At 33.4% G+C, this 26,432-nt stretch overlaps 1 protein-coding gene and 1 pseudogene across 1 annotated transcript; both read left to right on the top strand.

The window, feature by feature from the left end:
- The first annotated feature begins 6,045 nt into the window (after window positions 1–6,045).
- LOC114715534 (putative leucine-rich repeat receptor-like protein kinase At2g19210) lies at window positions 6,046–10,504 on the top strand (annotated as a pseudogene).
- A 9,290-nt stretch (window positions 10,505–19,794) lies between these two features.
- Window positions 19,795–24,959, top strand: LOC114715533 (receptor-like protein kinase At3g21340). Its single transcript, XM_028900404.1, has 10 exons — window positions 19,795–20,005; window positions 20,838–20,973; window positions 21,251–21,322; window positions 21,448–21,519; window positions 21,877–21,954; window positions 22,225–22,406; window positions 22,955–23,172; window positions 23,294–23,420; window positions 24,096–24,285; window positions 24,545–24,959. The coding sequence occupies exons 1-10, from the start codon at window positions 19,795–19,797 to the stop codon at window positions 24,957–24,959; spliced, it is 1,701 nt and encodes a 566-aa protein (XP_028756237.1).
- The last annotated feature ends 1,473 nt before the right edge of the window (window positions 24,960–26,432 follow it).

Below are 26,432 nucleotides of genomic sequence, written 5' to 3'. Positions count from 1 at the left end.
TATTGGGAGCCAAGTGTTATTATTTAACATTTCGTGCTTCTCACGACTATATCTTATTCTCTTTTCTTTTGCTTTATTTCTCACGGTTCCTTTCATTTGTTCTTTTGGCAAAGTGTGAGGGGAAGCTCATTCAAACATAACACATTTCTTGGCTTCCCCATAAAGTATAATTTCTTTTGTAAATATTCCGCAGCAGCTCAATTATCAATCTGGCCCAAAAAGAAGCTCAATTATTTCGCGTACTAAATAACTTAAATAAATAATAGATTGCAGAATATCTCTGATGTGAAATATGAGACTTTGCGTTTTTGTGAGACTTACAGCTTATAATTATCCAGCAATTCGGAATTTAAAAAGAAAAAAGAAAAGTAAACTTTTTCGCCAAAAATATCATTATGCTGGATTAAAAACCAACAGGCTACACAAAATAAGCTTAAACACAACAAAAAAGCAACCTTACACAAAATGGCTTAAATAATAAAATAAAACTAATTTTAACGTCTATAAAATCGAGATATTAATGGTTAAATAAACAAAAAGTAAATTTCATATTTAATTTTTATACAATTAATGAAAAATTTATTTGCTAAACAACATAAAACTAATAAACGACAAAACTTGAAAAGAATAATGAACGGCCAAAAAATTAGTTTGTTAGGAATGGCCTCACAAAAAAGGTTGTCAAGAGTATTGCCTGAAAGAAGAAATGTGATTGACCCAACATTTATCTTCTGTGGAGTGGATGCAATAATGCGAGATGTCGTCTTCTGAATCGAGGTGTAAAAGTAAAGACATATAATATAAAATATATAAGCGTGCCACATTATCTATATAATGCTTGAACAAATTTGTCTGAGTAATTTTCACTTGAAAACATAAATCTATAAGTCTCCATAGTTTAACCTAATTTTTAATCAGATCCCTCTATCACTCTTATCCTTGATATAAGTCACTTGTAACATATTTTTGTATACTGAAAATTTTCTAATTTTATTCTTATTAAAGTTTTTATTTTCGCTATATTTACAAATAATTCTCATATCTCTTTCTTTTTTTTTTCAATGAGAATTAAATCAGAATAAAATTAAAAAAATATTAAATATACTATAGATGACTTATATTTAGAATTAAAAATTTTCCTTTGGTTTATATTTAAAATTTAGTTTCAAATTATGGATAAAAAGGGGGAAAAAAACTTTAAGGCCTGATTGGGGAATTAAAAAAAAAAATAAAAACTGAAAGAAGAAAAGAAAATTACTTTTTAAGTGAGCACTAACTTTCGTGACATATCGTGTTTCCCGCTACCCACTGTAACCTTTTTGGCTTTTTCTATACTTCCGCTCTTATAATTTTGATGCCTCTGGCAACATATGGGTCACTACTCCTTCAAACCACATATTATATGACTTTTAAAACTCCATCTGCGTTAAGAAAAATTTGGAAGCAAAGCAACTAGAACTTTATTATTTTTAAATAAGCTCGAATCATACGTCTTGTGAGATTGACTCACCCAAACACCCACCCAAAAACCAAAACCATGGTTTTGGGCCAAAACCATGGTTTTGGAAAAAGCAAAAATTTTTTGCTTTTGGAGAAAAAAGAAAGAGTGTGAGAACCTATAGGATATGTACCTTGTTATTTTTTTTATAAACATATTTTTTTTATAAACATATTTAATCTTATATTTTATAAATATATATACATATTAATTATTTATTAATTATATTATCTTATGTATTATTAATTATGTTAATAAAAAATATATTATTAACAATTTTATTTCTTCAAATTAAAATATATCATAAAATCTATTTTTTCTGTAATTATCATATTAACTTATGTCTTTTTTAGTAATTTGTATATATAAAAAGTGCTTCTGATAACAACTATCCAAACACTTTCACTTCTCAAAATCACTTTTTCATAACATCTATTCTTTCCAGAATCTATTCTTCCCAGAATCTATTCTCCAGAATCTATTCTTCTCAGAATCTATTCTCCAGAATCACTTTTCCAAACTACGGTTTGGTTTCATTCAAACACACCCTTAGAAGATAGCTTTTTCAAAATGGTTTTTCCATTCACTAGTTCAAACTCTAGACTTACTTAAGGACTATCATCAAGTCAACTCTATTATATTCAATCCAATTGCCATGAAAGAAATAATGCTAATAATTGCAACAAGATTATTCTAAAATAATTATGACGAATGAAATAATAAGTATGGGAATTTGGTTAAAAGTAATAAGAGAAAAATCACCTCAAACCAAATCATATCAATTATAATTACACAAATAACTTTATTAGTGTTCAGATAAAGATACAAGATAATAATCATGATATATGTTTAAAAAATTCTTGCATTATATGGATCGTAATATGGGCACTGCGTGCTGAACAGTGCATTCATAATGGGGGACCAGGGAAATTAGAATATCCATATGGCTCAACTTGTCATCCAATCGTATTAGTTGGACGACTGGGATCCATGGGTTTGTGTGGATCTGAGTTATGTGTGTTGAAAAGTCTTTGGTCCGACTCGCCTTTAATTTGTATTTTCTAATCAATTTCTTCGATTAATCGTTGGCTTCAGAGAACTTCTCATCACTATCTTTATGAAAGAAACTTGAAGGGTAAGCCGAAGCGTGTTAGCTACGCACTGTGGAAAAAGTTCATATAAGATCAACAGTGAGGCCATTCAACTTGGTTTTGCAGAAGACTCGAATTATTCCTCGTCTTCTTGTCCCTTTCATCTTCGACCGGGTCCAAAGTCCGAGTTCATTGCTCCTAATATTTATACTCAACATTTCAGCCAAGTAGTTCAAAAGCTATCCAGTCGGTTCATTATTCCTCTTTTCCTCATTACTGATCATATAAACTTGAAAACATGAGGAAGAGCACACCACTGTGGGTTCTGGCTTTGAATGCGTTTGTTTCACTCCTCATCGCTGTTGCAGCCGCGGATGCTGGATTCAGGTAATTACGTACTGCGCTTGGCCAGCTTTTCATTTTCGATCTGCTTGAACTCAGCTTACGAAACTTGACACTAGTGTGATTGTTGTTTATTTACTTTAAGCATATTTCTTCATCATTTGATTACTTCTAGGAAAAATTGCAAAAAAAAAAAACCAGTGAAATAGAAAAATTACATACAGGGACCTATTCACAAAAATTATTGTCAAAACCCATACTAATGTTGCCATGGGTCCTAATTTATAATTTTTCTATTTTGACAGTTTTTTTTTTTAACCATTTTCTCATACTTCTACTCTCTTGTTTTAGCCTTGTTCATCGATCCTTTATTTTATAAGCTTTTTGTAATTCATGAGTATATATAATAAAACGGTACCGATAAATCTTTATTTCTCAAGGTCCAACTTAAATTATTAAAAAAACCTATGTCATTTGTAAATATTTTTTTATTTACATACTAAACCAATATTAAAAAGGCAAAGATAAGGCCAGAAGTTGTTAAAAAAAGACAGGATCAGATAGAGAAACGCCTAAATGCATATTAACACCCCCTTATTTAATTTATACTATATTTTATAAAATCGGTGGGTATATTGGTTTTTGATATAAAATTAAAATTATTATAATATAGTTTTTATATCAAGATAGATTCTAGTGATTTTTAGTAATAACAGAAAGTTTTGTTCTGAATATAATAATATTCATGTGGATGTCCTAATATCTCATTATCTCATGTCATCTCTAATATCTCTCATTATCTCTATATTCTACAATTATTTCTTATTATTATATAATCTGTAGATTCTATTAAAGATGAAAAGCTATGTGTATAAATAGAAGGCATGTATTATGTATTCAGTACCTTGAATAGAATTAAAAAAATACCCTTACCTTTTCTTCTCTCTATTTTCCCACTATGCTTCTCCACTCTTTCTTTAGCTTTATAACAAGTTCTAATTTATTTCAAAATAAATGTTTCGTTATCATTGTTTATTTTCTTATATTCATCCACATAATTTAATTTTGTGATATGTCATTTATTATGAATTTACTGGTATTAATATTTTTTTAATTCTTTCAGTTTAAAAAAAGCAGTACCAATAAATATCATTATATAAAATATATTTAATAAATTTCCTTTTAAAACTTTTTTTGGCCAAAAAATTTCCTTTTAAAATTTTAAATGTTTCTTTTTTCCACTATATCTATATGTGCTTTATCGTCACGTCAAGGGTATACATATATAGTAAGTGAAAATTCATTTGTAGCAGTAAATCATATGATTACTTTGCAAGCTGTTTATATTTATATTCAAAGAATCAATATTTTAAAACATTACGTATTTCAATCCTGATTTTTTTTCTTTTTTTGGATCAACCAATCCTGATTACTGCGTACCCATTTAACGTTTCAATTTAACAGAGGGGATAAGCATTGATTGCGGAGTAACCCGACCTAGCTGGGACGAGAATGGGTTTTGTTATGAGGCAGACGATGGAAGTGTCGCGGAATCGGGTCAAATATATAATGTGTCTTCTGAACACACCCTTACCAGTGAAGATGAGCAGCTTTGGCAAGAGATGAACACTCTCAGAAGTTTTCCAGAAGGAAAAAGGAATTGCTATACCCTCAAAGCCAAACATGGCATATACAACTACTATCTAGTTACAGCTTACTTCATGTATGGAAACTATGACAGCGAAAATTCTGTTCCACGCTTCGAGTCGCATCTTGGCGTCAATTCGTGGGAAAAATTAGGTGAGGATCCAAACGTTGTGAGAACCGAGGTCATTCATGTTTCCCAAGCTAACAATATCGATGCGTGTCTTATCAACACTGGCTTCGGAATACCCTTCGTTTCTTTGCTGGAAATCTGGCCTCTCCACAGTAAGGCTGTATATCGAACCACTTCCAATTTGTTGCCGCTACGCCTCGTCACACGCTCTGCTCTGGGGAAGTCTACAACAAATTCTGATTTTATCAGGTGAACTGTTTCAATCAATTCGTTACTCCCTACTTACTTTGCTCATCATCTTCAAAGCTGCATAAATTAAGCATGCTGTTGTTCTTCAAATAATAATGCAGATACCCAGATGATATCTACGGCAGGTCATGGTGGCTGGGTAGAAAGATCCAGAATTCAGAGCCAATCAGCACATCGGTTGCGATTGATGCTGATAATTCGGACTATAGATTACCCAAAGAAGTGTTGAGGACTGCAATTCTATCACGGAACGATTCGTCCTCCTTAGTCATCCACCACTTGAACTACAGTACAGATTACGAGTATTATGTTTACCTTCATTTCTTTGACTTCGAGGAGCGTTCTCTAGATCAGGAAAGAGAGATGGAAATTACTTTCACCGATACCATCCCACCAGAGAACATAACTCTCCAACACAGGGTGCTCAAAACCGTGATTAGGCCAATTCCTAGAGGGGAATATCTTAATACAATTTCAATCACATCCACCCCAGATTCTTTACCCCCATGCTTAATGCTCTTGAGATCTATCAAGTACTGCCCCAACCGAATTCTCCAACTCGACAACGGGATGGCAAGTTACATATTTTGATATCTTATCATTCTCCTTTTGCTTACTTCTTTAGAATGAGCGTCGATGCATGTTAGGCGACTCTACATGGTCTGTCATCCTGTTTTAAATCACCTAGAGCCAAAATTTGTTTAAGATTATATTAAAACATGATTTTAGTCAAGTTAAACATAAAGATGTTGCTGGGAGCACAGGGGCTGTGTAAGACGGAAAGAAATATGTCTTTTGCTTATTTTGACAATATTGAAAACTGGTTGTTTTTCCTAATAAAATCTTTATGATTAACTAAGAGTTCTCTGAATAACTCCCCCATGCTTTTAATAACTTCCTCATGTTAATAATTTTAAACAAATCGGCCCTTAATTCCTATCATTTTTGAATTTTTCTTCCTGTGGGATATTCTTTTTTACGTGAATTATTATTAGGTTCTGGCACATCGCTCTTTGATTCTAACTCATCATGTTTATGTATTGAAAAACTCTGATAAAATGCTGCTTATACCGTAAATAATAGTCGATGCTATGGGGATTGTCAAACATGCGTATAACATCACCAGAAATTGGCAAGGAGATCCCTGCTCGCCAAGCAATTATAGCTGGGAAGGTCTGGCTTGTAATTACCTTGACATCATTCCAAGGATCACTTCATTGTGAGTAGTCTTTTGATCTTTTAAAATTTCGTTACGCTGGATAACCTAAGGAAATAATATATTTTCATACCTATATGGCTAACATTTTTGTTATTAATTGCCTGTCGTCAGTCAATATTAATGTTCAAGGATCTGTAAAGGAGTTTATATATAGAGAGAATTGAAATAAAGACCCATAGAAGAAATGTATTTACAAAAAAGTCCTATAACAAGTAAGCAACTCTTAACGATAAGTTTCAGAATAAGAAATGACAATGACAATTAGTTTCAGCTATTCACTTGTCATTGAGACTTTTCAGTAATTACTTGTTTCTTTGGAACCTCACTGTAATTCTCGCTTATATATATGATGTGACTTCCAATATCTCTCTTCGTTCTTGCTTGTGTTTATTATGTATAGTGAAACTTCCGTTCTTGATGACATATATATGAACAGGAACTTGAGCTCAAGCAACTTGACTGGAGAGATAAATACTTCATTTTCTGATCTCATGTCGTTGGAGTCGCTGTAAGTATTTAAGTAATGCCGACTTGATTTTTTTTAAGGTCTACATTCATTATCCAAGCAACGCAAAATAACCCCCGTGTAATAATTTCATCTGATTAATATGTCTCATGTTATAGGGATTTGTCCAACAATCACTTGATGGGAGAAATACCTGAAATTTTATCTAAACTACCCAATTTGAAACTACTGTGAGTTGCAATGCTTTAGCGCGCGCGCGCACATATATAGAAATAATACTTTCTGGTTCCACAGATATTGTGATTTTCTCACGTGATGTATTAGCAGTAATTTGTCAGGGAATAATCTAACCGGTTCAATTCCAAAGGCTCTTAGAGAGAAGAACGGCACTCCTTTAATACTGAGGTTTAATTGATTATTGCAAAACTCTTAATTCATTCCTCTGCGCATCAGTTGCATTAATACTACTTCCAGTCCTTAATATAAGAACTAGTTTGACTTTTAATTTTGTTTTAAGTACAACCCAATCCACTTTGTCTCTATATTTATCTATTTTTTTTCAAAGTAATCTTTGTAGTTATTGCATATGTTAAATATTTCATCAAATAGTAGTTCTAATTAATATACATGATTAGCAAGGCTATTCTAGAGAAGACAACACCTATTTAATATAAATAACTAACTTAACAAACTTCTTTAATCTACTCAAATTAGTCAATTAGCTCTTATATTAATGATGATATTATTATATTGTCTGCATATCTATATATAGAATGGCACTTCTGTTTTGATCGAGAATATTCAGAAGAATTTGTTCTATTCTCTCCCTACTTCATACTAGCTTAGTGTATTTTAGTTTCAAACATGCCAGTAATTGTCTTAATTTAAGATATTATTAACAGCGTTAATGCCATATGCTAGTTGCATAATATACTGATAATGTTTTATGATACGTCTCACAGTTATGTACTGAGATGCTTTTGTTTTTCCCCTAGTTTGGATGGAAATCCAAGTCTATGTCAAATAGGTGCTTGCAAAACCAAAACACAGAAGGCCGTTATACCAATTATCGCATCTGCAGTAGCTTCAGTGGCAGTCCTCGTAATGGTAATCGGCATTTATGTGAAGCTTTGCAAACATAAAAGAAAAAAACAAAGAGATATGGAAGGTATCCCAGGTGAGCTTACACCCTCACTCTTCTTTATATCCATTTTTCTTTTATGATTTTTCGGAAGCATTTGTTGTTTTGCGAATTTCGTGCTTTAATTTAATTTACCTGTCGAGTTTCTTTAATTTCCATGATTTTGGGATTAATTCTAACCTCATTTATTTGTAAGAAATTCTCTGCCCAGCTACTCCATCCATTTTTTAATATAGGAAGAACCTTTTGGCAATTTTGGATTATTCATAAGACCATTTTCTCACTTGTCTATCGCATTTATTATTTTTGACAAAAACGCTCCTACATTAAATATGCACAAAGTTATAAAAAAATTTTGTGCAATTTTACCTATAATCCTTTTGTTTGGTGCAATCAAAGATCATGGGTAAAATTATACCACTAAAAAGATTGGAGTGTTAGAGGCACCCGGCAGGAGTAAAATTGCACCTTTACCCTTAAATCAAGGAATTCTCCATCCTCCCGCAATGAATTATTTAAAACAATCAAATAGTAATTTTGGAAAGTTGTAAAAAAAAAAAATTGTAACATTTAACTACTTTTAACTGATTTATTTAATCTCATAAAAGTAGTTAATATGTGGCTTTATAAAAGAGAGAAATTCAAGTTGTCTGAACATGTTATTACATATGTTTATTTCTAAAGTAATCCAAGTTCAATAATCATTAACACATGATGCTATTGGAATTTCGCTTCCCTTTGTAGCGACTTCATTTCAAAACGATGGGAATCTCAAATCGAAAAACCGTGCATTTAATCACTTGGAAGTTCTTAGTATTACCAATTCCTTTGAGAACGTTATCGGAGAAGGGGGGTTTGGAAAAGTGTACCTGGGCACACTACAAGATGGTACAAAAGTTGCAGTCTCTCCAAGTCATCACAACAAGGGTTCAAGGAATTTCAGTCAGAGGTTAGAAGCAAAAGTCACTAATTATAGACGTTGGATTTGAATGTTTCCTTATATCGAACTTTTGATGGTGACACGAAATGCAGGCAGAACTTTTGATGGTTGTTCATCATAGGAACTTGGTTTCTCTTGTTGGCTATTGTAATGATGGTGAGACGAAAGCACTAGTTTATGAATACATGAGTGAAGGAAATCTCCGACAGAAATTATCAGGTTTGTTGATTACAATCATATCTCAATACTTATTCCTCTAGCTTAATTACAAGTCGTTAAAAGTTGTTTTAGGATTTGTCTTGCCATTATTGCTCTAATTAAGAAATATCAAGGCAATGAATTGAAAAATAAAAAGGAAGAGGAAAGGATGGTAACTATATAAGTGATAAATCATTACTGAGTTTGTAGGGTGCTTGACATTTTTCTATGCACAACCTAAATATTTGGCAGATACGAATCCATGTGCTTTGAAATGGAATGAGAGACTTCAGATAGCACTGGATGCAGCATGTGGTGTGTAAAATAATAGTCTCTTCCCCCTGCTTTGAAATTGTCAATCCATGTTCCTTTGCTTTTACTCTTTTCCATTGTTCTTCATGATTTTTCCTTTATTATAACTTCAAAAATTATGTTGCTGCTCAATAAAAATGCAGGATTGGACTATCTACATAATGGTTGTAAGCCAGCCATAATTCATAGAGACCTAAAACCTTCCAACATCCTGCTAGGCAAAAACATGCAAGCTAAGATTGCTGACTTTGGATTATCCAGAGCTTTTTTTGATGATACTAATGCTCAGTATTCAACTTGTCCTGCTGGCACAATAGGTTATCTAGATCCTGAGTACGTATTTATTTTCTGATTTCTGAAATTTTACCACTCCTGGATGCAAAAACTTTTTAATTAACTAACTTTTGAGCAATTCATTAGGATAGAAATTTGTTCTAGATTTACACACGCACATGTGCAACTCAAGATAATCAGCAACTGATGATGGAGCAGTGATTGTGCCTAAAATATGCTTAGCTAAATTTTATCGATGGCTAAATCATGCAAAATTTATAGATTCCATGATGCTGAAAATCTAAACAAGGTTTAGAGAATTCCTCCATTATATAGATCAGCTTTTAGCAAAATTTAGTAGAACAGATTGAGAATGGCATGTTCATCATTTGAACATATCTAGCATTACATTTTTTTCCGGCCAAATGCATGAAAATGCAAATTTATTGATGGATACTCCATCCTGAAAAATTTACAGATTCCATAGCTGCGGAAACCTGAACAAGAAAAGCGATGTTTATAGTTTTGGGATAATTTTACTTGAGCTTATGAGTGGTCGGCCAGCAGTAATAAGAGCACCTGGCAGCAAAAGTCACATATCTGATTGGGTGGCTCCAAAGCTGGAGAGTGGAACATCCAATCCATTATGGATCCCAGATTAGAGGGAAAGTTCAATACTGCTTCAGCATGGAAATTTTTAGAGATAGCCATGTCTTGCATTCCACAAGTTGCAATTCAAAGGCCTGATATAGGCAATGTAGTAGCTGATTTAAAGGAATGTCTGGCCTTGGAAATGTCCCTTCAAAATGCCGAAAGTAACAGTGGAACTTCTGGATCTTCTTTGAGTACCACTTATCTTGCACTTGAATTAAACTCAGGGCCATGTGCTAGGTAGGATTATTTGCAGAGCCTAGCAGTCTCTCCCAACCAATCATCCAATCCAACCAGAGAGATTTGTTCTGTTTAGTCAAGTAATCATGTGTCTTTGCTGTATTTTCTAGTAAGCCTGTTTGTTGCCCAAGGTTAGGTTGGCTCATGAGATGAAGAAATTTGTGAATGACTTTGCACCAAATTGTTACCACTTTATGCTGAAGTTTTGTATTTGTTCCTTTTTTTAATTCGGTGAAAAACTCATGTCTTGAAGTGGAAACAAGGCCTCATGGAATAATCATATTCTGCAAAATGCTCTGATTTCACTTTGTTCGTTTTTCATTTCTTCTTCCTCCATTATGGAGGCGAATTGAACTATATATCTACATAGTGGCAGTAATCAGCCTCTAAACGACGGAGACGTAAAACATCTGACATTTTACCAAATGAACAGATACAAGCCAAGACTGTAAATTTTAGGTGACGAGAATGAGCTTCATTTAGTGGTATTTTGTAATTCAACATTTGTTTTTAATTTGGAAAGAATGATGTGTGATTCAGTTTTGAGGCAAAACGACATATTTGCTTTCATCAGTTTTGGAAGATCACAATCTAAATTTATATGAATCCGTTCTGATAATGTAATTTTGCGGCTCAGTAGAGTACAATATTTCAGTAGAAAGGAAACACATACCTTAAAGTTTATGTTTATTATATCACAATGTACTGTTTAGTTGAACATTGCACTGTTTATGGTCCGTCGTCCATTGATTTTACACCCAACCCACCATTCTCTGTTCTTCTAAGTCTCATTTTTATGCCTCACGGTTTCTTTTTCTCTTCTGGAACTCGAAGAGGGCATCACAAGGGATTCCGATTTTTTTTTTTTTTAGATCTGTTCATTTTGTCCACCATTGTTCTTGGCAACTCAGCACTAGTAATGTAATTCCAGGTAGTTATTTCAAATTGTCTAGAGCATTAATGTCTTCTCCCTACAACGTACTCCCTCCATCCTTTTTTATAAATAATATAGGATTTCATTACGTAGATCAAAAGATTAGTTAAAAATCATAAATAAGTAAAAATTGGAAGTTTTTTTCTCTAAAATACCCTTATTTATAGGTAAGAGGATACAAGAAAGAAAATAAAAAAATTTATTATAATAAAGAAAATTATGAAAGAGAGAGAATGTGTGATGGAGAGAGATGATGATTTGAGAAATGTGGTAATAAATATATTGAATATTAAAATAAGTAATTAATGGGGGTAAAATAGGAAATATGCTATAGAAATTTAAGACAACTTGCAAATATTGTTTATATTTAGGGACAAGAGGGAGATAATAATTATTACTTATAAAAAGGGGCAGAGGGAGTACTAATTAGAAAACTACAGATAAAATAATATGGACAGAGATAATAGATGTTTGACCTTTAAATAACTAATTAACAGATCAACTTCATCATTAAGCATACAACAGTTGGTATTACAAGTCCCTGGGAAAACGAGCCCGACCCTATACATGTATGATCGGTTCATAAGTATCATGACAATTATTTTGTCAATAACGTTAGTCAGTCGACTAATACTACTATTTAACATTCATTGCCTCTCACGGCCACCATCTTTTTTCTTTTTCGTTTGCTTTATTTCAGCAACGTAACCCACTACTTTTTTTTTCACCACTTCTTTTATAAAGTATGATTTCTTTTATAGACATTTCACCTCAGCTCAATGATCACCCTGGCCCAGAATAAAGCTCAAGTACTTCACGTATTATATCATTTCAATAAAAAATACTAGATTGCAGAATAATTTCTGGGGTGAAATATATGATATTTTGCGTTTCTGCGACTTACAGCTTATATTAATTATCCAGCTATGCGGGTTTCTGAGACCTATCCACAGACATAGTAGATTTTTATTCATGAGGGTTCACACAGGCCTGCTCCTGATTCTTTTTGAGGCCCAAACCAGACGGTGAGGGAGATATTGATACAAGGTTGTTCGTAAATCTACTTCAATAATCTATTAGAATCCCAAAATTAATTCACAACATTATTATGCATTGCAAGGTACTGATCGATTTACACAACTTAGGTACATATAGTTTGTGGATGACAAGAATTTTTATGCCTTCATGTGATGAAACCTGATATTTTATATACAGTCCCTTAATTTCTGTATGACGTGGATCAGCAAATGAATTCTAATATAAAAGTAGCACATATACTTATTTTCAAATAAGGATTTTAGTTGATGCAAATGTGAGACTTATTCGGTTTGAAATGGCTAATATTCCTGTTTCATATCCATACTGATATACAATTGAGCATTATGGTAAAAATAATGTAGCGCATTATATGTTTAGTTAGTATCCATGTAAACATGCATGTAAATACCTAATTAATATTCCTCAGCTCCTTACGAAGAAGTTGAATCAGAGAATGTTGCTGACACTATAATACCATCCTCATTATCCAGTTTGCTCTTACATTGCGTTATTTGATGCACATTTTGTAACGTTTAGTTATTGGACTATGGTAACGGACATGTGTAAATGCTGTGAATTGATGTTTTAATTGGTTGAGGTTTATTTTTGACGTTCAATCGTTCAAGTGATATTGGTGTGACTTTCTGTCTGGATTGCATGAGTTAGTAACAGATTCGGAAGGGAAATTATGTAGGATTCCAAGTCATTGTGAGCCCTTTTGTTGAAGAATTTTGGATCATGTGAACTGCATATTAACTATCCCCTTATATTTTTTGCTGAGGTATTTAATTTGGCAAGAGTGCTTTGATTGTGTTCTTTTAATGAAACTGAATAATTAGGACCATATGATATATAGAAGTTAAATTTTTCGATCGGTTAATTTATTTCCAACCCAGTAATTGGCTGATGTGATTTTTACTGTTAGGAATTTGGTTTGATTCATCACAGATGTTAAATAATGTTACCTAACTGATTGAGATATTTACACGCACTAAATTAGGTACTTTTGATTTTGAGTAAGATTAGTTTTGCAGAGGTGCTGTTGTCTCTTTAATGTTTTGCTGGAATTTTTTAGAACCAATGTCGTGGCCTTTATGGATAAGTAATGTAAAGGTTGTGAAAATATAAATTGCGTGCATCTTGATTAGTAAATTAATGGCAAGGTAATGTTCTAAAAAATGTTTAACTTTTTTATTGACTTAGTTTAGTCAGGTTGAATTTATTGTTCATGCATTTTTTTACACTTTACTGTTGTGGTGGATTTTTTTTATGAGAATAAAATTTAGCAATATTAATATTCTTTCTCCGTTAATACTTATCAACTTTTTCACCATAATAAATATTTACAATATGTTTTTTTTTTGGTTTTCAGTAATAATTTGAAAATGCAATGAAGAGTGTATGTAGTTCAAGTAAGATTAGTTTGTGATTTTTCGTGAATACTTTTTAAAACAAGTGATGTATATTCAAGCATTGTAGATAATGCTTCTCGTGCATGGCACGGGGAGCACATGCTAGTTAAGAGATTAATATTTAGATAAACTCATATTTGTTATTTTATTTATATATAGCCATATAATTAATGATTTTTTTTTTTTTGCAAAACTACATAAAAATTAAAATAACAAAGATAATTGAAAACAATGAATGGCCAGAAAAATAAAAGCTTGTTAGGAATGCTCAAAAAAAGGGGTATCGCCTGGAAGTCAAAAAGGAAATTTGATTGGGTGAACATTATATTGATCTTCTTTGCAGAAGACTCTAATGATTATTCCTCGTCTGCTTCCGCTGCAAAAGGGAGCGCACCCCGGAAGTCGGTCAGAGTAAACCGCGTGAAGTTACAGTCTCACATTATTCCATTCCTCTCAATATGTATACTCAACATTTCTGCTAGATGGTTCGTGCTATGCCCAGTTAGTTCATTATTTCTCTCTTGCTCGTGACTGATCATACAAACTAGAAAACATGAGGAAGAGCACATCACTGTGGATTCTGGCTTTGTATGTGTTCGTTTCACTCCTCATTATTGTTGTTGCAGAGGATGCTGAAGGACATTCAGGCAATTACCGCACTTGGCCAGCTTTTCTTCATTTTTTGTTTAAACTCAGCTCACGAAACTTGACTGAGACCAGTGATTGGTGTTTATTTAGTTTAAGCATATTTCTCGTCATCATTTAATTACTTCTACTCTCTCGTTTTCGCTTTGTTCATCCTTTATTTTATGCACCCTCAAAACACTACTCTCTGAGCCTTCGAAAAAGGAATTGGTACACACTCAAACCCAGACAAGGCAAAACAAGAGCTATCTCATTAGAGATTACTACCTGTATGGAAATTACGACAACAAAGGTTCAGTTCCCTCCTTCGAGCTGCATCTCGGCGTCAATTTCTGGACAGAATCAGGTATAGCAGGAGTCGGCAACACTGTGAGAGTGGAGGTGATTCATGTTTCTCCTACAAGCAATATGGACTCGCATTCATAGCAGAGGAAGTGTCCTATATCCTGAAGTAATACCAAAGATTAAGAACTTTTGTTAAGCAATCCATCGAGCCATGGTTGTATATGGAACATTCAAAGGAAATGGTTTCCTCTACGAGAGAAAATGGAAAGGAATTGTTACCGAACAAGGATCTACAAGTGTTACTGCAGATTTTGGATTTGGGATATTACAATGATCGTTATTATCACATAGGTTACTTCATAGACAGAATGGCTGTTCTTGCTAAGATCGATCCAGAATGGGGACAAAATCCTTAATCATGATCAGAGCCCGATGGGAAAAATGCTGAAGAATCAATGATTTACTTTTGCGTCGGAAGGGATGTTGAGGAAACTGGAACTAAATATTGATCTGGTTCGAGTTGTGCTGATAGACACCAGGAATCGCCATGTGTGTGAAATCCTTCTCCTCTAGGCCCATTCACTAGCCTAATAATATATAATAGTATATACACTTGAGCTCCCTCTCTCTTAAGCAATGTAGGACTTCACTTTTGACACACCCACTCATATTCACAATAAGGGATGTATGATAAGTAAAATGGATTCCAGAAAATCAGAAAGTTGGAAGGTTTTGATGATCGCCGTTATTTGACCAATCTCCTTTGGTGGATTTGCGGGCGAGGAAAAGGGAATAAAATAATTAAAAAAATTCCATATCTCATTTGCTTCAGTAATATGGCATGTTGCTCAATTACAAAAAAAAAAAAAGGGGGTTAGTAATCAAAATATGAAATTTCAAGATCTTAGTTTCAAACCTTCAAATATGAGGGAGATGATTTGCAACGCATCTTCAGACAAGTTCTTTAGTCTTTATATTTTAGATTTAGATGTTAATAAAATTTAAGATTTTTCTTAATTTTAGTCAAATATATTAAAAATAACTTATAAATATTACTCCTCCGGTCCTTAATATCGGACCCAATTCTTGAGTTAGTTTTGGTCCTAAATATAAGACCCATTTCTCATATTTATCAATTTTCTCTAAATTACCCCTATGGATACTCCCTCAACCATAATTAAGCAAAAGAGAGAGGGGGTATTAAAAAAGATGATTATAGTGTTTTAGGAAAAATGTGTCACTTTTCTTATAATTAACTAACTTACCTAACTTCCTTAATCTAACCAAATTAGTTAAATGGGTCTTATATTAAGGACCGAAGGAGTACAAGAGTAATGAAAGGGCAAAGATGAATGATGCATTTGAATGGCTCAATGGAAGATGCCACGAAGTATCAGAAACGGAGACGGTGGCGCGTGGGAAACTGCGCTTTGTCGGCCAAGAAACCATGACATTCACGGGTGGTTAGCGGTGACTCCTCTTCTAGGCTCTATATGGCCATGCGCTACAAATATAAGGGGTCCGTTTGGACGGAGGAAAAAGTGAGAAAAAAATAGGAGGGACGGAAGTCCAAGGAGAAAAACTTCCAAAGACAGTAAATTTTTTTACCATTTTTCAAAGTTTTTTTCCCCGTCAGGCCAAAAAAAGTTTTGTCCCCTTAGTATACTCCCCCCCCACCCCAAAAATTTCTCCCCATTCAAACCTAAGGTAAGTAAGAAGTTCCACTGAAATCCAAACGAAGTATGAGGAAATCATGTGATTCAATTCCATCAAATTACCGGAGAGATACGCAAAATGCTTGGACAATAATTCGTTATTCTGAAATTTCCTACTTTTTTTTATTGATTTATCTATCGAAATGTATAAATTAACTCCACTTTAAACCTTTGGAAGAAACCAACAACTATGTTTTTTTTAGGTTAAAACAATTTTTGGTCCCATAAGTTTGTTTTTATTTTGGTTTTAGTTATTTAAATTTTAAATTATGAGTTTTGTACCTCAAGATATAAAATGAGGCTTTTACTAAATTATAAAGACCAATATTTTAGATAAAAAGAAATTTGAAGGACCAAAGCTTATTATTTACAACTTGATAGATCAAAATCAAAATGAAAACAAATTTAAAGGACGGAAAATTATATTAGCCCAATTTTTTTTAATAAAAAAGGAAAAGTAAGAAACTATGAACTGTAGAAACACAAAATCTGCCGAATAATAAGCCCGATAATATGGTTCATTTCATCCTATCTGTAGTCTGCAGTTCTTTATTCCAGATTCTTCTTTAGGCGTCGTTCTTCTGTCACAGCTATATTCACCACTTCTTCGAGCCAAATGCTTACCATCAGTGAAACATTTTATCAATTTTTCATCTTCATTGCAGAATTTTTCTCCAATCAAACGGGCTCTAAGATAATTATTTTGACTCTGTACCTCTTCATAGTGATAAAAACCACTAAATGAAATTTCGAACACTGCCATCTGATCAAGGAGTTAGCTGGGGATTCGTCTTTCTTAGTATGGCCTCCAATTTTATTTTTATAGGAATTTTTCGGGATGTTTGCCATACTCAGTATTTGATTTAACTTGTTTCAAGTAATTTTTGAAAGTGTTCCAAATACCCATTTAACCTTTTTTATAACACACGTTTCAAATTGTCTAGCGCAAATGATTGTTTTCTCCCAACAGCTTAATTATAGAATTAAAAAACTATACATAAAATCATAAAATAATATTGCTAGAGGTACCTGATGTTTGGCCTTTAAATAATTAATTAATAGATCAACTCCATCATCAACATCCAACAACAACAACACTTCGAACTATGTGCCCTGGGAAAACAAGCCGGACCCTGTGGATAAAAGTGCTCAGTTATCATTAGGACTTATTGATAATTTTTTTTTGAGGCGGTTGTAATTCATCTTTTGTTTTAATGTGTATGCCAATCATTTTCTCAATAACGTTAGTTAGTCTCTGACCCAAAAAAAAAAAAAGATGTTAGTCGGTCAATTAATGTCATTTAACATTTCTTTGTACTGTCACGACCATCTTTTTCTTTACCTTTACTTTTGCCTTTGCCCTATTTCGCCGACCCACCATTGATCTTTTTCACTTCTTTTATAAAGTATGATTTCTTTTATAGATATTCCGCCTCAGCTTATCACCCTGGCCCACAATTATTTCACGTATTTTATAATTTCATTGTTGCAGAATAATCTCTGATATGAAATTTTTTTAGCCAAAAATTAGGAGATTAATATATAAATAAACAAAAAACAAACTTCATATTTATTGTTTTTCATATATCACCATATGATTAATGTTTTTCTTGCTTAGTTACATAAAAATAACAAAAAAAATTGACAAGAACGAATGGCCCAAAAAAAAAAAAAGTTTGTTAGGATTGCCCCCAAGAAGAAACGCAAAATGTTGGTAGGTGTATTGCCTGAAAGTGAAAAAAGAAATTTGACTGAGTGAACATCTGGAAGTTAAAATCACATGCCTCATAGTAATATCTATACTCACATTTTTGCTAAATGGTTTAAGCCACCCAGTTCATTTCCCTTTTCCTCATTTTACCGATATAAACTTGAAAAACATGAGGAAGAGCACACCACTGTGGATTCCAGCTTTGGATGTGTTTGTTTCATTCCTTATTGTTAGCCACTCAGTTCTGCAGGTTTTTGCCGACGATGTGATAAATTCAGGTAATTGCGAGCTTCTGCAGCTTTTCAATTTTTGTCTTAACTCAGATGATGAAACTTGACTTGAGAGTGATTTTCATCATTAAAGTAGTTCTACTATGTTGTTTTAGTTTTGTTCATCCATATTTTATATACTCCATTTTTTTTCAAAGATATTCCTTCTAATAACAGTAGTTCTAGCCAATAAACTTGATTAGTAAGGACATTTTAGGAAAGACAACACCTATGTATTACAAATAACTAACTTAACTTATTTTCTTAATCTATTCAAATTAGTCAACTAGCTCTTATAATTAGGACCGGAGGTAGTATTAAATAGGGGTAAAGTTAAAAAGTTGTTATATTTTAATAGAGAGTTAATACAGTTTAAAATTCCCCTTAATCTGTGTGTATAAAACATGTTGAAAATATCTTACAAATAGGACCAGATGAGAATTTCAACTCTAATTAAACCCACATAGCATTCCATATTAACAGAGGGGATAAACATTGATTGCGGAGTAACCCAAGCAAGATGGGACGAGATCGGGGCTTATAATGAGGCAGATGAAGGAAATGTTGTGGAATCGGGTCAAGTTTATAATGTAAGTTCTCAATACACTGACCATATACCTCATTTCAACACTCTAAGAAGTTTTCCAGGAGGGAAAAGTAATTGCTATACCCTCAAACCCAAACAAGGCAAAAACAACAACTTTCTCGTTAGAGCTTACTACATGTATGGAAATTATGACTACAAAAATTCTGCTCCCTCCTTCGAGTTCCATCTTGGCGTCAATTTCTGGACAGAATCAGGTATAACTGGAGTCGGCAACATTGTGAGAGTGGAGGTCGTTCATGTTTCTCCTACAAACAATATAGATGTGTGTCTTATCAACACTGGCCATGGAACACCCTTCTTTTCCACGCTCCAACTCTGGCCTCTCAAGATTTCTATTTATCGACCCACTAACAAATACTTGCCGCTAGCCCTCAACACACGCTGTATCCTGGGAGTGTATCAACCAGATTATCCTTTCATCAGGTTAACTATTTCAATCAATTCGTTACTCGGTACTAGCTTATTCATTTAACCTGCATAAATTAATAAGCATGGTTCATTCTTTAAACAATAATGCAGATACACGGATGACATCTACGGCAGGTCGTGGGAGCGCACTGGAGTGATCAAAAACTCAGAGCCAATCGACGCATCAGTTGCTATTGATGGTGATGTGTCAGACTATAAATTACCCAAAGAAGTGTTGGGCACTGCAATTCGATCGCGGAACGGGTCGTCCTCCTTAGTTATCGACTTGGAGGGTTACAGTGCAGATTACGAGTACTATGTTTACCTTCATTTCTTTGACTTCGAGGAGCATTCTCAAAATCAGCAAAGAAAGATGGAAATTACTTTCAACGATACCATCCGAGAGAACATAATTCTTCAGTACCGGGTGCTCAAAACCGTGGTTAAGACAATTCCTGAAGAGGTACATATTTATAACATTTCAATCACATCCACCCCAGATTCTGGTTTGTCCCCCATGATCAATGCTTTTGAGATCTATAGGGTACTGCCCCAGCCGAATTCACCAACTCGAGAAGGGGATGGTAAGTCTTGTAGTACATGTATATTTTTTCATCCTATCATTCTCCTTTTACACTTATATATCTTGTTTTAAATACTCTAGAGCTAAAATCAGTGATTCTTAATTTCTTATCTAAATTAAGGGTCAATTTCTCTAATATTATTGAAAAATGATTTTAGTTAAGGTAAACATAAAGAAGTTACTGGAAGCATAGGGATGTATATGAGGGAAAGAAATACTACCTCTCCTTCTTAATATAAGAGCTAGATAATTAATTTATAAATATTAAAAAAATTAGTTAAATTAGTTATGTGTAGTAAATGGGTGCTATATTTTCTAAAATATACCTGTTAATCGTGTGCATTGAAATTACCCTTTAATAAAAAAATTTTAACATGTGCAATCACCATGGATATTACTTTGAAAAAAAATGGAATGAATACGGAAGACAAATTAGATTGAGATCTTGTATTTATAATCAAATTAAATACCTAATGAGCTCTTGTATTAAGGACCCAAGGGAGGTAGTATGTCTTTAGCTTATTTAGATAATATGTTGAAAGCTGATTTTTTTTCCTAATAAAATCTTTATGATTAACTTAGAGTTGTCTAACAACTCCCGCATGGTTTCAAAAACGCCCTCATGTTTAGCTAACCAAAATGACTTTGTGTTTTAAAATAATATAACGTTAAAAAATTGGCCCTTAATTACTATTATATTTTAATTTTTCTTCGTATGGGAGCTTCTATAATTTTGCGTTAGTTATTATCAGCTTCTAACACACGGCTCTTTGCTTCTGACATCCTATTTATGTATCAAAACTCTAAAATGCTGCTTATATCGGAAATAACAGTGGATGTTATGCAGATTGTGAAACATGCATATGACATCACCAGAAATTGGCAAGGAGATCCATGCATGCCAACCAGTTATAGTTGGGAAGGTCTGACTTGTAATTACATTGACAACATCCCATCGGTCACTTCATTGTGAGTAGTCTTTTGATCTTTTTAAAATTTTGTTAGACGTGACCTGGTAATCTAACTAGGATATTATTTCCATACCCGTTAACTAACATTTTAGTTCAAGACTATAATGCATTCCTCTGTTCATGCTGTTTATTGATACATCAATATTGTTCAATGAGCTATAAAGGAGTGTGTATATATATATATATATATGTTGCGACTTCCAATATCTCTCTTCGTCCTTTCTTGTACTGTGTTTGTTATAGCGAGATTTCCATTATTGACAACATATGGGCAGGAACTTGAGCTCAAGCAAATTGAGTGGAGAGGTAATTACTTCATTTTCCGACCTCACATCGTTGGAGTCCCTGTAAGTAGTATTTAAGTTAATGCCAACTTGATGAATTTCTCTAGTCACATTCATTATCCAAGCAATGCATAATAATAGCTCTCATGTGTAATAATTTCATATGATTAATATGTCACATGTTGTAGGGATTTGTCCAACAATCAATTGATGGGAGAAATACCTGAAGTTTTAGCAAAACTACCCAAGTTAAAACTACTGTAAGTTGCAACGCTTTAGCGCATACAGAAATGATGCTACCTAATTCCACAAATACTCCTCCGGTCCTTAATATAGGACCCAATTGTTAAGTTGGTTTTCGTCCTAAATATAAGACCCATTATCATATTTATCAATTTTCTCTAAATTACCCCTGTGGATACTCTCTCAACTATAATCAAGTAGAAGAGGAAGAGGGGGTATTAAGAAAGATGATTATGGTATTTTAGGAAAAATATGTCACATTTCTTATAAGTAACTAACTTACCTAACTTCCTTAATCTAATCAAATTAGTTAAATGGGTCTTATGTTAAGGACCGGAGGAGTATTGTGATTTTCTCACGTGATGTATTAGCAGTAATTTGTCAGGGAACAATCTAAGTGGTTCAATTCCAAAGGCTCTTAGGGAGAAGAACGGCACTTCGTTGATATTGAGGTTTAATTTGCTTATTACACCACTCTGAGTTCATTCCTCTGCAGTCGCTTTGTCCGCATAGAATGGCACTTCTTCTGTTTTGATTGAGAATATTCAGAAGAACATGTTCTATTCTCCCTTCCTTCACTACCTAGTATACTTCAGTTTCAGAACTAGTAAGTGTCTATACTATTAACAGCTTTATTAATACCATATGCTAGTTGCATAATATACAGACAATGTTCTGTCATACGACTCACAGTTATGAACTGGTGCTTTTTTTCGCCCTAGTTTGGATCGAAATCCAAGTCCCTGTCAGATCGGTGCTTGCAAAACCAAAACAAAGAAGCCCGTTATACCACTTATTGCATCTGTAGTAGCTTCTGCAGCAGTCCTCGTAATAGTAGTCTGCATTTCTGTGAAGTTTTGCAAACATAAAAGGGGAAAACAAAGTGATATGAAAGGCATCCCGGGTGAGCTTACACCCTCATTCCCTACATTAAATATAAATGGCTTGATAAGTCTCATTAAATATTTAGTAAAAGTTCAAGATTAATTGGGATACATGTATTTTTTAAAAAGATTACACTTGTGACATACTTATGAAACGTAAATGCTTTCAACTAGTTTTATCCATCTTCGTAAGTCAATCATTTGTTTCTTGTATATGGGAACGGAGGAGTATAAGATCCTTTACGAAATTTAATGAAAATCGCATGATGCATTTTTAAAAATGCCGTTTTCTTAAATCTTGTTAGCGTAAGTACTTAATGGCTTTGATATCCTCCCCACAATGAACTATATATGTAGATCAATCAAAGGGAAATTTTGGAAATTTGTAAAAAGTTTTAATATTTAACTGGTTTTAACTAATATAATCTCATAAAAGTAGTTAATATGACTTTATAAAAACGACAGAAATGAGTAATTCAAATTTTATATATGTATTTTCATACCTAAAATAATTCAAATTCAATTATTAATATATGATGCTATTGGAATTTCATTGCCATTGTTGTAGTGAAGATTTCTTCATTTAGAAAAGACGGGAGTCTAAAATCCAAAAATCGTGCATTTAGTCACTTGGAAGTTCTTAGCATTACCAATGACTTTGAAACCGTAATTGGAGAAGGGGGATTTGGAAAAGTGTACCTTGGAACACTACAAGATGATACACAAGTTGCAGTCAAGTTACTCTCAAAGTCATCACAACAAGGGTTTAAGGAATTTCAGTCAGAGGTTAGAAGCAAAAATGATTAATCATTTGATGTTGGATTTTAATGTTTTCCTCTAATTTATATTGAACTCCAACACATTAATTTGTTGATGATAATAAAGCTGAAGTTCAAAATAAATGCAGGCAGAACTTTTGATGGTTGTTCATCATAGGAACTTGATTTCTCTTGTTGGCTATTGTGACGATGGTGACACGAAGGCATTACTTTATGAATACATGATTGAAGGAAATCTCCGACAGAAATTATCAGGTTTGTTAATTACTTTTTGGCTAAAATATACTTTTAATCTTTTAACTTTATATAAAGCTTTAGTTTGGTCCTTTAACTTAAAAAACATATGTTTTCAGTCATTTAACTCTAAAATCGTTAGTATTAAATGATGACATTTTCTGATAATCATAGTTGTTTTGAAAATTAAACTTAATATATTAGTATTTGAGAATGTTTTATCAACATTCAAGATCTCAATAACATTATTTTCTTAATGGTTTTAAGATTAAAGAACTAAAAATATACTTTTTAAATTTAAGGGACTAAAATTAAGGGACTAAAAATATACTTTAATGTTACTTTTTCTAAGATTTTTCTTGAAAATAATGCCCTAAGAAACATCAAGGCAATGAATTGAAAATTTTAATTGATTATGTTCGTTCATATATAATATTTAGAGCTTTATCCATTCCATAATGCCAGAATATAACTGAATATCTGAATTATTAGATGGAAATTCTTCAATGCACTGTGGTATGTCTCTCAAATTACTTAGTTTGTGGGGTATTATGCAGCATGTGGTATGCAAAATACTCTTCTCCCTCTTTGAAATTGTCAACCCACTTCCTTTGCTTTTATTCATTTTCATTGCTTTCAGTGACCGTTTGTTAATTTCAGCGTTAGAAATTATCTTATTTCTCATTAAAAATGCAGGATTGGACTATTTACATAATGGTTGTAAGCCAGCAATAATCCATAGAGACTTAAAAACTTCCAACATCTTACTAAGTATACACATGCAAGCCAAGATTGCTGATTTTGGATTGTCCAGAGCTTTTGGCAATGATACTAACACTCATATATCAACTCGCCCAGCTGGCACATATGGCTATTTAGACCCTGGGTGTGTAAATTTTTTCATCTTGTTTTCTTTTCCAATCTTTGTTGATACCCAAGATATAAGTTTGTTCTATTTTACTCAACTTCAGCAAAATATATAATAGAATAGCTTATTAGCATTTGTTCATCATTCAAGCCCATATAGCAATACATATAATTTCAATTTAAAGTAACTGCACGGCCTTGAAACTTAGCATTGATGATTAAAAATAGACGACCTGCTCAATTCCTTCAAAAACTGATTAATCTTGCAAAATTTGCAGGTTCCATAGATCTGGAAATTTGAACAAGAAAAGCGATGTTTACAGTTTTGGGATAATTCTGCTTGAGCTAATGACTGGACAGCGAGCAATAACTGAAACGTCTGACGGGGCACGACACATATCTGATTGGGTAAATCCAAAGCTTGAGACTGGGGATATCCAAGCCATTGTGGGTCCAAGAGTAGAAGGAAAATTCAGTCGTGCTTCAGCATGGAAGTTTCTAGAGATAGCCATGTCTTGCATTACACCAGCACCAATCCAAAGACCTGATATAAATTCTGTTGTATTTGATCTCAAGCAATGTGTGGCTATGGAAGCATCACTGGAAACAAGTATTCTCTGTCTGGATCATACTCTCCTCCATCTGCTAGGTAGGGTTGTTTGTAGCTGCATGCATGGTCTTTCTCTGAATTGATCATCCAATCGCGGCAGAGAGATTTGTTTTGCTTAGTCAAACTGTTTGCTTGTTTGCTTTGTTCTAACGAACTCATTTGATCATGTTTGGCCCCAGAGATAGAGAAATTTGCAAATTGCACAAACTAACCCACAGGATGCATATGCAATGTAGGTTATGTTACTAGTGCAAAATATTTTATCAGACATGTGACTATATATATGGGGTGTAGAAAATATAGTGGTGATTGTGCCTAAAATGTCATAGTTGCTTAGCTTAATTTTCTCAATGGCTAATTAATCATGCGAAATTTATAGATCCGTAATGCTGAAGACTAGACAAAATTTAGAGAAATTTCTCCAATAATGAACTATACAGCTCAACTTTTAGCAAAATTTAGTAGAATAGCTTGAAAATGGCATGTTCGTCATTTGACCACATCCAACATCACACTTTTCTGGGCCAAATACATGAAAATGCAAATTTATTGATGAATACTCAATCTTGAAAAATTTACAGATTCCATAGCTTTGGAAACCTGAATAAGATAAGCAATGTTTATAGTTTTGGGGTAATTTTACTTTGAGCTTATGAGTGGTCGGCCGGCAGTAATATATAGGAGCACCTGCTGGCAACACAAGTCACATATCTGATTGGGTGGCTCTAAAGCTGGAGATTGGGGATATCCAATCGATTATGGATCCCAGATTAGAGGGAAAATTCAATAATGCTTCAATATGGAAATTTTTAGAGATAGCCATGTCTTGCATCCCACAAGTTGCAATTCAAAGGCCCGATATAGAACATGTAGTAGCTGATTTAAAGGAATGTCTGGCCTGGGAAATATCCCTTCAAAATGCCAAAAATAACAGTGAAACTTCTGGCTCTGCTTTGAGTACCACTTAATTTCCACTTGAATCAAACTCGGTCCATGAGGATTATTTGCAGATCCAAATAGTCTCTCCCAACCAATCATTCAATCCAACCAGAGAGATTTGTTTTGTTTAGTCAAGTAATCCGTTTCTTTGCTGTATTTCTAGTAAGCCTGTTTGTCGTCCAAGGTGATGTTGGTTCATGAGATGAAGAAATTTGTGAATGACTTTGCACTAAATTGTTACCATTTTATGCTGAAAGTTTTGTTTTTGTTCTTCTTTTCGTTGGGATAATTTTGTTTGAGCTAATTACTGGCAAGCCAGCAGTAGCAAACACTTTTGGTTATTGTATTCACATACTTGAATTGGTTTTTCCTCTTGTTATTAAAGAGGGAGATTCCCAGAAACTTCAGTACAAGCTCTGCACAGAAAGCCAAAGACAGTAAAGTTGAAGTTGGCATGTTATGGGAAGTTTGTTAATGATAAAAAGCAGCTATATAAAATGAGTTTTGAAGCTTATTGGCTTTGACATGGTGATTCAGGAGAATTTATTGATTTGCTTATGTTCACGTAGTAATGTGTAGTTGGTGACATTCAAAGTCCCCAATTAGAAAGGAATTGA

The sequence above is a fragment of the Neltuma alba genome, unplaced genomic scaffold, assembly GCF_004799145.2.
Source record: "Neltuma alba isolate B1F8T4 unplaced genomic scaffold, ASM479914v2 tig00011597_pilon, whole genome shotgun sequence".
Taxonomy (NCBI): Eukaryota; Viridiplantae; Streptophyta; class Magnoliopsida; order Fabales; family Fabaceae; genus Neltuma; species Neltuma alba.
This window is presented reverse-complemented; position numbering and strand designations above follow the sequence as displayed.